This window comes from Pelodiscus sinensis, chromosome 2 (assembly GCF_049634645.1).
Source record: "Pelodiscus sinensis isolate JC-2024 chromosome 2, ASM4963464v1, whole genome shotgun sequence".
NCBI lineage: Eukaryota > Metazoa > Chordata > Testudines > Trionychidae > Pelodiscus > Pelodiscus sinensis.
Genome location: NC_134712.1, coordinates 14,549,476 through 14,564,303, shown reverse-complemented (window position 1 = coordinate 14,564,303; position 14,828 = coordinate 14,549,476). Strand labels below are relative to the sequence as shown.

At 43.1% G+C, this 14,828-nt stretch overlaps 1 protein-coding gene across 5 annotated transcripts in view; it reads left to right on the top strand.

Moving 5' to 3' along the window:
• The window catches only part of EFR3A (EFR3 homolog A), a 101,207-nt gene that overhangs the window by 22,400 nt on the left and 63,979 nt on the right, over positions 1–14,828 (top strand). For all 5 annotated transcript variants that reach the window (XM_075920132.1, XM_075920131.1, XM_025184913.2 and 2 more), the window contains 4 exons: positions 217–293; positions 5,398–5,525; positions 7,088–7,238; positions 13,287–13,408. In XM_075920132.1, the coding sequence (XP_075776247.1) occupies positions 217–293; positions 5,398–5,525; positions 7,088–7,238; positions 13,287–13,408 (478 nt within the window). The remainder of the gene's footprint in view (positions 1–216; positions 294–5,397; positions 5,526–7,087; positions 7,239–13,286; positions 13,409–14,828) is intronic.

Here is a 14,828-nt window from a genome sequence, read left to right as displayed (position 1 = left end):
TTGTCTGGCAAATTCTCTCCTCCGGGACTGGTCAGGTCCGAGGTTGGCAGACGAGAGGTCCAACCTATACTAAGCTACAGAGGTTTCAGGTTTGATCCTGACTGCTAATGAACAGGGTCTGTTCTTGTACTCTTTCTCTCTTAAATGATTCTGTACAGCTTTAAAAAACTTCTCTTTATAATAACTTGTTTTTTGGTTTTGTAAATATTTTTCCAGGAGTATGCTGTTGTTGTGCTGCTTTGCGCCCTCGTTACAAGCGTCTGGTGGATAACATATTCCCTGAAGACCCCAAAGTAAGTTAACGATTTAACTAAACCTTAAAGCAGCTTCAAATTCTGAATTTTGGTTGTTTTCAAAAATATTATTTTAAACCTTTTTTGGAGAATGAGGCATTCAGTTTTAATCGGCCAGAGCCTTCTCTAGTAAAAGAGAAATCTGCAAAACTCTGATCCAAGCATTGACCACAAATATGTTAACACAGGATTTTAGTTCAGATATGACCACAAGTTTTAATATATTTCCTTTTCTCTGTAGGCCTAGCATTTTAGTCTTTTTCATTTTGAAATATATAGTTTAGTTTACTCCATGGATTATGATCCAGCTGTTTTTCCTTTCTAGTTGTGCACATGTATACGTTTATTGTAATGTTATTTGGATACACAGAGTAGAAATCCTTTCATATCATGTTCCTTTAATTCTTGAGTATTAGTGCTGTTGGAGCTAAATCTAGAGTTTTGTCTAAGACTTCCTTCTAAATAGAAAGAGTTAGAACAGCGGTCTCCAACCTTTTTACACCCAAGATCACTTTTTAAATCTCAGAACAAGCAAAGATCTACTGCCCCATCCTTCACCTAAGACCCCACCCCTAATTGAAGCCCCACCCTCTCTATTCTCCTCCTCTCCATCACTTGCTATCCCCAGCCCTTACACACTCTACACTGCCATTTTTTTTCCAGTTCTTATGTAAGAAGAGGTTTTTCCAACATTTGGCCTGTCTAGACTGGACCAAATGTTAGAAAAAATCCTTCATTTGGAATCCCCCTTATTCCTCGTGGGGTTACTGAAAGAGTATGTTTGCTCTTCCACTAAAAAAAGCAGAACAACAGATGCATCCCTGGATGCGGAAGAGTTGTTTCAGGATATCGCTGGAATCCTGGGGAAAAACTCCTACAGTCTAGCCATACCCTCACTGGGTTGAGACAGGATGTGTGGGCTCTGGGGTGGGAATGAGAGATTTGAGTGTGGGAAGGTGAGAGGTGCAAGCTCGGGGAGGAAATTTGGATGCAGGAGGAGGTGGAGAAGGGGATGCTGGCTCAGGGAGGGAGCTCCAGGCTGGGGAGTGTTGGGGTCAGATGGAGGGTTGAGGTACTAAGCAAGCCACAGGCTTGTGGCTGTGAGGGTGCAGTAATTTGGGTTGGGGTATGTGAAGGGCTCAGGGCAGGTGGTTCCGGGGTATGATACCCTCAGATCTAGGGTCTGGCGGGGTGCAGGAGTGTTATAATGCTGTGGCCAGATGGGGGCTTGGCCCCAATTGGGGGTTTGTTAGCCAGGCTTCATTTTTAACTAAAATACTATGTCAAACACAAAAAGTTTCTGCATTGTCTTTATGAGAAGGGCAGGGAACTTGTTTTGAGTTCACTGACCCACAGAAAAGCCAGTTGGAGCCACACAAGTGAGATGAAAAAAAAAAAAAAAAAAACCCTAAAAAAACAACTTTTCCCAAAACCCCCCCAAGCATCACTAATGTGGCCCCAACTGTGCTGGTGAGAGCTGGGGACATGGTATTGGGGAAGGGTGCTAGTGGGTACTGGGGCAGGTGACAGAGTGCTGTGGTGGAGACAGGGCTCTGCAGCAGGACCCAGGGGAGAGAGGACAGGGTGCCAGGGGGGAACAGGAGAGAGGGGACAGGGTTCTGCAGCAGGGGACAGGGTGCCAGTGGGGGCAGGGAGTCCTTTTCCCCCGCCTCCTCCCAGAACTCCCCCCTCCCCCATCCCTGCAGAGGGAAGCCCCCGCACATGCCTCTTCCGGGGCCAACTCCCCCCTCCCACGGCACAGGGGAGCCCCTGCTCGCGTGCCGCTTCCAGGGACCACCCTCCCCCCCCCCACACACACAAGTTCCGGCAATCCACAGACCTGAGGGATGGTAGCAGCTAGCGCACTTCCAGAACCCCTGGAAGTGGCGTGCAGCTGCAGGACTTCCGTCCACCCCGCAGGAAGCCGGCACTGCCTCAATTTTTGCTGGAGGTAGGTAGTGGGGCTTCTCGGGGGTGGGAGGAAATTGGGGGGGGCCTCGAACGCCTCGCAATCGACCAGTTGGTGACCCCGGTGTTAGAACCACCGTATTCAGCGTACAGCTTCCACTTAACGTAACTTTAAGCAACGTAAGGGGTTTGTTGTGCTAGGAAAACGGAATGTGCTGGAACGGGATTGCTTCTCATAAAACCATTTTTCTTTAAAACTACCATTTTTCTTTAAAATTGAAGGATGTGAATAGTATAGCGCCAAGTGTACAGGTCTCGCATTAGGGATGTGAAAAGTTAACTGGTAGGGGCTGGAGCAGCAACCTCCTGATGTGGGCAGGCGGCTGATCCAGCCTTGTGGGGCCCACTATGGGCAGAGTACCATCTAGCCTAGCCAAAGCAGCCTCTGTCTGCTGCTGGCTCAGCACAGTGCTCCATGAGCAGGAGTTCTCTAGCATGGCCGTGGAGAGCGGAGGGAACCAGTTAACTAATTAAATGGGATTTTACATCCCTATCTGGCATAAGTATGAGACAGAATTTGTAACGTGTGTTAGAGATGTTAAAAGGCTCTTATTTTGGTAAACATGTAACTGCTGAAAATTTCGCATGGGGAGGGAGTTGGCTCTGCAGGAGCTGGTGCTCAAGAAGAGTCTACTGAAAAGCCAGTTCCCCGTGAGCACTGGCTTCTGCCTGCCCCCTGTTTTTTCCCATCCGATACAGCTTGGGGTGGGCATGTGGCTCTGCAGGAGCTGGTGCTTGCAGAGAGCCTGCTTAAAAGCACTGGCTTCCGCCTGTCTCTCCCTGTCTCCCTGCTGAATCTGATACTACACTATCACATCCCTAGCATGTGTGGGCTTTTCCTTGAAGATCTGCCTTTATCATTGTAGACTTCCTACTGAAGTTTTGTAAAATATCAGTTGCAGGAGAGACTTATTCTTTCTGTTGATCTGGTCTCTTCAAAACATGGATTTTTTTTAAAATGTTATTTCCAGAGGAAACAATTGTTCGGAAGCATCTTGTTTATCTACAAGAGAAAGATGCTGATGATCTGTTTTCTATATGCTATCTTAGAAAGCAAATACTACTTAAAACTTGGTTGGTACTACTGGTATAGAGAAACATCTTTGAATATCTTTGTACTAGCCTTATTAGTGCTGTGTGTGCTCTCAAAAGCAGCCCTGATGCAGCAATGCCTCAGAATCGCCAATTGTGTTGGTGTGTGCAAAAGTTGGGGGAGGACAGAATATTGTCCAGCCCACAATTTATGACACTGCAAATCATTGTAAGCCTAATTTTACATGTTTAAAATATTTAATTGCATGATATCTAACTGATCTGTTTAGTTCTCTGGGACTTCTTGATACTAAATCTTTTTCTAATGACTCATTTCATATACCGTGGACATTATTTCCTTTGATTGCTCACACATAAGTTAATCATTCTTGTGAGAATTTGAGGAAAAACAAATTTTTATGTAACTTTTATATGTCTTAAATTGTTTTGAATTAATGAATCTGAAATATTGTTTAAAAAGCTATGCTGTTCATTGAATTTCCAATTAAACTGCTTTGTGGTGTCAAATAAGTTAGATGATAATAGACAATCATAGATCAATTATCCAGCCAGGAAAGAAGACTTTAACAAGAATACAGCTTTCTGCACCAGTAACACTGCAGAAATGTAATTATCACTGAGGGTTATAATGTAGCATATCTAATCACCATTGTGTGTTTTTTCCATAGTAATTGATCCCTATGTTCTCCAGTTGATTAAACATGAAATTTTCAAAGTGTAGAAAAAGTGAAGAAAAATTCCTATGCAATTACTAAGTCATTCTCTCTTTGAGGCTGATGCTCCTATACAGAAAGAAACCATAATTTTAAATAGGACTATTTGAAGGGGTTGAAGCCCTGATTGTGGCTCGACTTTCACCTTGATATCAGTGAGAGAGCCACAAAAAGTTTTAAAAATGTTCATGAATAACCCCTTTCCACTGAAAAATATATAAGAAAAGTGTGGTGTTTACCAGCTGTAATCAGTTATTCAGATGAGAAATGTATATTAAGTAGGGATGTAAGCAACTAGTCAACTACCTGATAAGCCTAGTTGACTACTCACATTCCCCCACCCTTTTATCAGAGGCAGCAAGGAGGGGGAGGAGCAGGTTCCCCATAGCACCGTCTCTGCAGTGCAACCTGCCCCCTTCCCCTGCTGCCTCTATCAGGTGGCAGAGCTGGCGGAAGAGGGAGCCAGGGGAGGCTGTCGCGAAGCAACCTCTGCCCGCAGTCTAAATGTTCCATTGCTCCTGCTGCGCTTCTGCATTTTAAATGTAGTAAAAGCCAGGTGGTCAGGCAGCCTGACTCTTACTACATTTAAAATGCAGAGCGGCAGCAGGGATCACTCCTGGACCCAGCACAAGCCAGAACTGAGCGCCTTCCCCTATTGACTAATTGTGTTGTCGATTAAAAATCCTGTCAATTACATGATTAAATATCCTCTTCTTAACATCCCTAATATTAACCCATTTATCTCTGCTCCGAAAATTAACATATGATAAGGCTAAGTACTCTTTATATGCCAATAACTGTAATTGGTATTGGGATTTCTAACTATCAGGTTGCTTCAGCCCCTTAATCACCAGCTGTAATACAGCAAATATGAAAGCAGTGGTCTGATACAGAGGAGAATTAGAACTGTTAAGGCATGATTTTGAAGCAATGGAACATTTAGACTGCAATTTCAGTTATACAAGAATGTGAGTCTGAAGGGATTAACTTGAAACTCACTACTGAAGTGTTTAATTGAAGTAATTAATGGTTTTTTTGAAGGACTCTGAAGTAATGAAAATGGAACCTTAGGAAAAATGTCTCAAATGAAATCACAGCTCCCCCATTATTGCCTCTGTTAGAAAGAAGGGGATACATTGTCAGTGTACGTCTCTGAGAAGTACTGGGCTTAATCCTTTATGGTGCTATTTCTGTATTTTAGGCCCTAGACAAGATTGTTAATGAACAATTTCACAGGTTCTGTCAAAGTTGACTATTCTAATTTGTGTTAGCCCCAAACATGTGCTTTGAATTGGAAAAATGAAAGGTTTTTCAGAAGCTTAAAAAATTGCTATGAATTAAAAAAAACAAACTTTTTATCTTAATATTAGGATGGTCTTGTTAAAGCTGATATGGAGAAGCTGACTTTCTATGCAGTTTCTGCACCAGAGAAGCTGGATCGAATTGGAGCTTACCTAGCAGAGAGACTGAGCAGAGATGTTGTCAGACATCGCTATGGGTAAGGGATTTCGTCACTGGCTAAATATAGATGCTGAAAGTTAGCTGCCTTTTCCTGTCTTTATTCTGGTTCAGTCTACAAGACATATAGAGTCAGAACCGTGAATGTTATTCATGCTGGTGGACAGCAGATAGATATTCAATTTTTTTTTCAAATATAAAGTGAATATTGGAGTTGTAGACAATGTTGGATATGAAAATTATCTGGAATTATAGGCCATACTTCTGGATTCAGCAGAACCTACTGTCTACTATACTTTGATTGTTTTAATTTAATATATCCTTATTGGTTATGGTTAACCACTGGCCCAGCTGGACTGGAGTAGCCCCCTACTGTCCCACATTTAAAGTGTTAACTGGTTAAACATAATGTTTATTTGCTAACTGATTAAATGGGATTTTACATTCCTAATACAAGCTAATTTTCTGACTTCCTGGGTTATTATTCTTAATACTTGAGTTAAATTAATTCTAATTTTCAAGTAGAACAGTGGGAAAGTATAGAAAAACAATTTCCAAAAGAGAACATAAGGGAGAGGAATATATAATGAAAATAGAGAGAGAAAGACACCATAATATTGAACGTTTTGGGGAAAAAAAAGAAACTGGCGGAAGGACCTGAAAGAGAATGTTGTGGCTGCCCGGAAGTTATTGTTGACGATAAAGGGATGCAGATATAAAAGTAACAAGACGACTTGTTAATATAAACTAACAGTGAGTGAGTGACAGTGAATGCACTTCTTGATCAGCATTCCTCCCACTCACCAACATGCTCTGTGTAGATTTGAGATGTCTCCTTAAATTATGGAAGCTTATCTACACTGCTGTAATTGTCATAGTACAGTTTGGTAGACTGACCGTGGTCCAGTGACTGGAAGAGTTATGCCTGCCAATAAATAAATAAATAAAATTTAACAAACTTTACAGGAATACCAAGGAACTTTTAATCTTCCTGGACACACAATTGCAGATCTAAAAGTAGCCATCCTGCAGCAAAAAAACTTCAGGACCAGACTTCAAAGAGAAACTGCTGAGCTACAGTTCATCTTTAAGTTTGACACAATCAACTCTGGATTAAACAAAGACTGCGAATGGCTTGCTAACTACAAAAGCAGCTTCTATTCTCTTGGAATTCACACCTCCAGATCAGCTGCTAGAAGTGGGCCTCATCCTCCTTGATTGGATCCACCTGGTCATCTCCAGCCTGATCCCGGCCTGCATATTTATTCCTGCCTCTGGAAATTTCCACTACATGCATCTGACGAAGTGGGTCTTTGCCCACGAAAGCTTATGCTCCTACACTTCAGTTAGTCTATAAGGTGCCACAGGACTCTTCGTCGCTTTTGCAGATTCAGACTAACACGGCTACCCCTCTGATACATAAGGAACTTTTACTTTCTTTGATTTGTTTTTTAGAAATAGTCATCTGAAATAAATGAAGACTATTATGGTGGGTGTATCTGACACCTATCTGACAGCTTAATTTTTTTTGCAAATTTTGTAAAATTTGGACTAAGGTAAATACAGATGTATGTTAAATGTCAATTTTCCATTTACTTTCAGGTATGTTTTAATTGCCATGGAGGCACTGGACCAGCTTTTAATGGCTTGCCATTCTCAAAGCATTAAACCCTTTGTGGAAAGTTTCCTTCACATGGTGGCAAAGCTGCTAGAGTCAGGGGAACCAAAGCTGCAAGTTCTTGGAACCAATTCTGTGAGTAAACTGTTTGCTATCTCATATCTGAATCAAATTCATTGAAGATGGTTGGTGGTAAGAGATGTTTCAGCTCTTATTCAGTTGAAAGAAAAAACTTTTAATAAAAGCCTGAGCTTGCACGTAGTTAGTGCCCTTATGACCCACATGAATGTAATTTCTGACATAGAGCCACTCCTCTTTTTTTTAAATTTTTTGCTCAATTGATCCTTCTTGTATAGGTCATAAAAATGAGTTACTTTGACAGTGAAAGAGCAGTGATTGCTCTGTGGGAGCTTGAGACACCAGATTGTTACCAGTCAATAGGGAATCAATTGAGAGTTGATAAATCCACCATGGGAGTTATGATCCAAGTCAACTTCTGCTAAGAAGAGTAATGATTTGGAGCATCATCCATGGACAAGTGGATGGTTTTGCTGCGGTGGGGCTATAGTTGGCGCACACATCTCTATCTTGGCACTAGACCAGTGAATGAAGCCTCCTCTCTCCTCTCTCATTCCTTCTTTGTGCTGGAGCAGAGTCACGTGTAGCAGCATACCCAGCACACAGACATGGAGCCTGTCTCAGGTTCCTGCAGAGCTTCTGGCTGGGAGCTGCCTAAGTAAGTGTATCCTAGCCAGAGCCTGCTTCTGGCACCCTACCCACACTCTCCCCCCAACTACCTGCCCCAGGCCACCACTCAAACCCTCTGTATCCCCTCTCCCCACCTCCTCCAGGTTAAAACTCCCTCCCTGCACCCCTCTTGCATCCCTCCCCTAGGCCAGAATCCTCTCCTACACTCATAACCCATCCTGGACCCTGCACCCTAACCCCTGCCCCAGATCATAACCCCCTCCTTTACCCAAAATTCCCTCTTGCACCCCAGTCCTGCTGCACTGCGGGCAGATTTACTGGTTAAACATATAGCCAGTTAATATTCTGAACAGGATTTTACATCCCTAATTCAAGGTCATGAATTGTAGGTACCCTTACCTTTTGCTTCACTTCTATTAAACTTCTGCACGAGAGTTGATGTGGACAGATCACTTCAAGAGGCTCTGAAGATATTTGAATGTTTGGGAATGCATAAAAATGATGTCTTTTTCTTTTTTTTTTCCCCTCCCCCTCAACTTCATAGCTTATTAAATTGTGGAAGATTGATTTGTCTAAAAGAAGCCATTTTGAAAACAATAACCTTATTAATCACATTGTCACATAATTAACAATGCTCTGAAACAAACAATAGGACAGCAGGTATTTGAAGCCTATTTCTGAAGCTTTTAGTAAAAGGAAAGCTTTAATGTTTTGATATAAAATAGTATCAAAAGAAAACTTTGCTACAGTGAGTGATAGTAGGCTTTTCTCCTTAAGCCAAATGAGTGTCAGTAGACCTTAGAAGATTGTTTTGATTTAGTCACTTTCTTACTATGTGACAAACCAGTGTATTCTGCCTCCAGAAAGAACTGAATAGTTCAGAACCTCGGGTTTTAGAGCCAGCTTTTTCAGTGATGCTTAGAATATAGTTGTAATAAATCTACTAAATTTAAACTGAAATGACAGCTCTCAATAGGTGGAGTGATGGCAGTAAGGTACAGGTTGTACCTCCCTTAACTGAGATTCTGTGGTTTTGCAAAATCCATGGCCTGGCAGGACCACAGATGTTCCTGGACCACAGAGTCCAGGTATAAGAAGGTCGGGTTGCTGGGCAGGAGTGGTGGTGTAGGGGTGTGACTCTGCCAAGAGCCCTGTGTTGAGGGAGTGGGGTGCAGCAGGGAGTTCTGGCCCCTGCTGCCAGGCAGTAGCAGGGGGCTGGCAAGGGCCACAGAAGCAACAGCAGTCAGAGCCCCGTCAGGCCCAGAAGCTGCAGCAGCCACGGAAATCCAGCCTGGGGAGCCATGACCAGTCAGGCAGTAGTGGGGCTCAGGTGGAGTCCTAGCCAGGGGCAGCATGGAACATGTTGGGAGGGACCTCCCCTTGTTTAACAAATCCCCTTATTTGGGACCAGTCAAGTCCTGAGGATTCTGGATGAGGGAGGTACAACCTGTAGTTGGATACAGAATAAATGTTTCAAAGGAAGCAGGAGAAGAAATGAAGGGCAGAGGAAGATAATGAATGGTAACAGTTTAATTATTTCCCTCAAATACAGAGCTTACACCTTCAAGTTTGTACACTGCTCCTGAAATATAAAAAAATAAAATATGCTACTGACTGCTGCAGATACCTGATGGCTTTTCCAGTCATATCTGAATAACGCCTTGACACAGGCTACCTCTACATTTCAGGGACCATGATGAAGGGATGTTCCAGAGCAGTGCTTCTCAATCTTTTTGATACTAGGTACCCTCTGTGTCAAGGAGATCTTGGGGCCCAGTGCCAGTCCATGGACTGGACATTGAAAACCACTGCTCTAGACTGATCGGTAAAGAAGTGTCAACCTTCTCTTCAAGTTTGGCTCACTTGTTGATTTGGAGATGCCAAAAAGATATTAAATTTCTTGTCAGACAGAGGTATAGTTTTAATTATTAGATGTGGCATCAAGAGCTTTTTCTGTGGTTTGAACTATCCTGTTTCTTTTTGAAAGTGATATTAGGTATAAGCAACTAAATTTGTGGGGGTCAGTTCTCCTGAGGCTTCTTCAGCAACTCTTTCTAGTGAAGTTATACAAACATCCTCTGGAGTTCATCACTCACATGTTCTTTTAAATGGAGAAACTCTTAATTGTAGCAAACATTGATTTTTTTTTTATAGCCTGTAATTTTGTATAAGCACTCTTAAAGATAAAAACACTGTCATCCCTATTCAGTGAGGCTACTAATGCAATTGGATTGTTTAGCGTTTGAAAGTTGCAAGCAATAATAGAATACTAGGACTGGAAGGGACCTCGAGAGGTCATCGAGTCCAGTCCTCTGCCCTCATGGCAGGACCAAATACTGTCTAAACCATCCCTGATAGACGTTTATCTAACCTACTCTTAAATATCTCCAGAGATGGAGATTCCACAACCTCCTTGGACAATTTATTCCAGTGTTTGACTACACTGACAGTAAGGAACTTTTTCCTAATGTCCAACCTAAACCTCCCTAGCTACTGTTTAAGCCCATTGCTTCTTGTTCTATCCTCAGAGGCCAAGATGAACAAGTTTTCTCCCTCCTCCTTATGACACCCTTTTAGATACCTGAAAACTGCTATCGTGTCCCCCCTCAATCTTCTCTTTTCTAAACTAAACAAACCCAATTCTTTCAGCCTTCCTTCGTAGGTCATGTTCTCTAGACCTTTAATCATTCTTGTTGCTCTTCTCTTGACCCTCTCCAATTTCTCCACATCTTTCTTGAAATGTGGTGCCCAGAACAGGACACAGTACTCCAACTGAGGCCTAACTAGCGCAGAGTAGAGCGGAAGAATGACTTCTTATGTTTTGCTTACAACACACCTGTTAATGCATCCCAGAATAATGTTTGCCTTTTTTGAAACAGCATCACACTGCTGACTCATATTCAGCTTTTGGTCCGCTATAACCCTAGATCCCTTTCTGCCGTACTCCTTTCTAGACAGTCGCTTCCCATTCTGTATGTTTGAAACTGATTGTTCCTTCCTAAGTGGAGTACTTTGCATTTGTCTGTATTAAACTTCATCCTGTTTGCTTCAGACCACTTCTTCAATTTGTCCAGATCATTTTGAATTATGACCCTATCCTCCAGATTAGTCGCAACCCCTCCCAGTTTGGTATCATCTGCAAAATTAATAAGCGTACTTTCTGTGCCAATATCTAAATCGTTGAGGAAGATATTGAACAGAGATGGTCCCAAAACAGACCCCCGTGGAACCCCACTTGTTATACCTTTCCAGCAGGATTGTGAGCCATTAATAACTACTCTGAGTACGGTTATCCAGCCAGTTACGCACCCACCTTATAGTAGCCCCTTCTAAGTTGTATTTGCCTAGTTTATTGATAAGAATATCATGCGAGACCATATCAAATGCCTTATTAAAGTCTAAGTATACCACATTCACCGCTTCTCCTTTATCCACAAGACTCGCTATCCTATCAAAGAAAGCTATCAGATTGGTTTGACATGATTTGTTCTTTACAAATCCATGCTGGCTGTTGCCTATCACCTTGCCACCTTCCAAGTGTTTACAGATGATTTCCTTAATTACTTGCGCCATTATCTTCCCTGGCACAGAAGTTAAATTAAGTGGTCTGTAGTTTCCTGGGTTGTTCTTATTTCCCTGTTAGGATAATGTTAAGTAACATTCAACGTTATCATTTGTCATTTCTGGACTTCTTTAATTTTATAATGTTCAAAGGATTTTGTGCAAATTAACATGCAGCATTCAATTTACAAAAGAATTCACAGGCTTAAGCAGAATTTCTCTAATACCATATGATTTGCACAACATCCCTTATTTTTAATTAGGATAAAAATAAAAAGAACCAGTCACTTATTACTTTGGCTTTAAACTCATGTCTCTTTTGTGTCATATGTATTTATATATTTTGTGCTGGACACGTTTATGTGCTCAAGGTTGGCAATACTCACTTAACTGAATTGGAGAGGAAAGGTTCTCTGGGATCCTTCATGTTTACTTGCTCCTTTTGAAAGGAAATATTTATGACCATACATCCTCCAGCTGTTGAGGGCGAAAGAAGTTTCTTCGGCAGCCTGCTAGTGTTACTCCATATGACCCACAGTGAATCACCTGCAGCAGCCTGAGGGCACTCCTTCCTTCTCACCCCCAGACTCTGATTATATTCCCTGCAAAATGACTTTGGTCTCTGCTGGCCTGGAGAACAGACTTGTGAACAAAACTGGTCAATCTAATACAGGCAGTCCCCGGGTTACGTACAAGATAGGGACTGTAGGTTTGTTCTTAAATTGAATTTGTATTTAAGTTGGAACTGGTGTCCAAATTCAGCCGCTGTTAAAACTGACCAGCGGCTGACTACAGGAAGCCCGAGGCAAAGCTGCTCTGCCCCGGGCTTCCTGGAATCAGCCGCCGATCAGTTTCAACAGCGGCTAAATCTAGACGCCTGGGACAGAGCAGCTGGTGCGCTGCTGGGTAGGTCCCCACAGCGCCGCACTTCGGCGCTGCGGTGACCAACCCGGCAGCGCCCCAGCTGCTCTACCCCAGGTGTCCCCAAGTCAGCTGCTGCTGAAACTGATCAGTGGCTGATTTCAGGAAGCCCGGGGCAGAGCTGCTCTGCCCCAGGCTTCCTGGAATCAGCCGCTGATCAGTTTCAACAGCAGCTGAGTCTGGTCACCTGGGACAGAGCAGCTGGGGCGCTGCCGGGTTGGTCCTGCAGCGCCGCTCCTCGGCGCTACTGGACCAACCCGGCAGCGCCCCAGCTGCTCTACCCCAGGCGTCGGCGAGAAAACCCTGGTCTGCTGGGGGGGGGGGGGGCGCACTAGCTGCCCCCCCCCCCCCACCCAGCAGACTAGGGAGACGCGGAGCAAAGCCTCTGAGGACGCGGGCGGCGAGACTGCGGCGCCTCTCTGCGGTCCCGCCGCCCGTGTCTCCCTGGTCTGCGGGGGGGGGGGCACAGCTAGTGCCTCCCCCTCCCCCAGCAGACCAGGCTTTTCTCGCCGTGGAGCAGCTTTTCGCGCCGCAGAGCGGCTTTTCTCGCCATGGCTTTTCTCCGCGTCTCCCTGGTCTAAAAAAAACCCTAAGCACATTAATCCAAAAGAAGAAAAAAAGCCTTAGGATATATAGTTCAACTGTGGACCAGTTTTCTGAGCAGGGCTGATATTTTTCTGGAGCATATTAAGGCAAGGCCTGTTTACTTTCTCATTACCCTGCATGTTTCATTTTTTTTATTTGATTATTCAAATAAATCAAGATAAATTAGTAATTCTGCTCCTAATGTACAACAATATTGTATACTGCATTGAAACAAAGATTATTTTTTCTCTTTAATGCTTGGAAAGAATAGATATTCAAGAAAATGAATAGTCTCTTTTAAAAGTTGTGGCATTCAGAATTAGAAAACTTTCTAGCTTTCTTTTGGAAACATTGCAGAGTTTTTCTAACATTGTCTTGGGGTTTGTTTGTTTGTTTTATATCTCCTAGTTTGTCAAATTTGCCAACATTGAGGAGGATACACCTTCGTATCACAGACGCTATGACTTTTTTGTTTCTCGGTTTAGTGCCATGTGTCATTCCTGTCACAGTGATCCAGAAATACGAACTGAGTAAGTACCAGTTTATATTGTATTAGTATGACTCTTTAAAAAAAAAAAAAATAAAGCAGAAGGGAATTGTACAATGTACAGCAGCAGTAAAAAACTCAAATAGAATGTTAGGAATAATTAAAAAAGGGATAGAGAATTAGGGATGTCAACATGTAGATGACTACATGATTAATCGATAAGCCAAGGCTTATTGGTTAATCTTGTTGACGATATGCATTCCCCTTTCTCCTCCTCCCCGCTGCCTCTGTATCAGCAGCGGGGAAGGAGAGGCAGGAGTTGGTGCTACTTTCCCTCCATCCCCCACGCTGCTGCCTCTATCCGCCAGGGATGAGGAGAGGGGAAGCTTCCACAAAGCAGCCTCTGTCTGCAAAGGTCTGAGCCCCTCTTGGACAGCAGCTGCTGTGGTATTCCGTGGAGCAGCCTCTGTCCCTGGTGAGCCTGGGCCTGCTACAGAAAGTGTCTGGTCTGCAGCAACAGCCCCTGTCGACTTCCCATGGACAGCGTCTGTTGCCACAACGCAATCTTTGTCCACGGAGGTCTCAGACCCCCCATGGACGGTGTGGCAGGTAGGAGCCGGTCTGCATGAGAAACTATTTTTTAAACTGGCTCCCCTTGTGGACTCGGTCCCGCTTGCCACCCCATGCTGCTGTCTCTGATGACATATAAGACAAGATTAATAATACTAGGACTATTCGGTTTAGAAAAGAGGAGATGAAGGGGGAATATGATGGAAGTCTAAAATCATGACTGGTGTGGAGAAAGTGAATAAGGAAAAGTTATGTATTTGTTCTCAGAACATAAAAACTAGGGGTCATTAAATTAAATAGGTAACAGGTTCAAAACAAAAGGATTGGACCCAAAATCTCTTAACTGTATTGTATGCTTTAGCTAAAATGATGTCCTTTGTCCTCCTTTGTTTCTGCAAAAAATAGTCCATCATTGCTGCATCTACAGTCTTTCTCTGAGTGCACTTATTAATGTTCTGGATAACAAGAAAATGAGACACTTGGAAGCTGAAATTGTGCAGTCTTTTTAAAAAAAATTGTACAATAAAAATAAAATGCTTTCTTGGCTCAAACCAGAAGGTACTATTCTATATGACTTGGTATTAGCTCCATCCAGAATCCTGGTCCACTTAGAATGCCTCTTTTTAAGGAGTCTCTCTGCAGAGATTGAGAGACTGATAATTGTTCGATAAGAGAAAGAGAGAAGGATTTGTGAATTATAAATGGCTGGAAGAGAGGTTGCAAGAAGTCAGTATTATATGGGTGTTTCTGTTCTCCATTAATATCACCCATGATGAATGACTTGTTTGTTTATTATGCTGGTGGGGGTAAGGCAGTGTGCTCTGCAAAATGGCACCCTCCTCGTGGTGTGGCACATACGGATCATGCATGTAAAGTCAAGTTGACAGAGATGG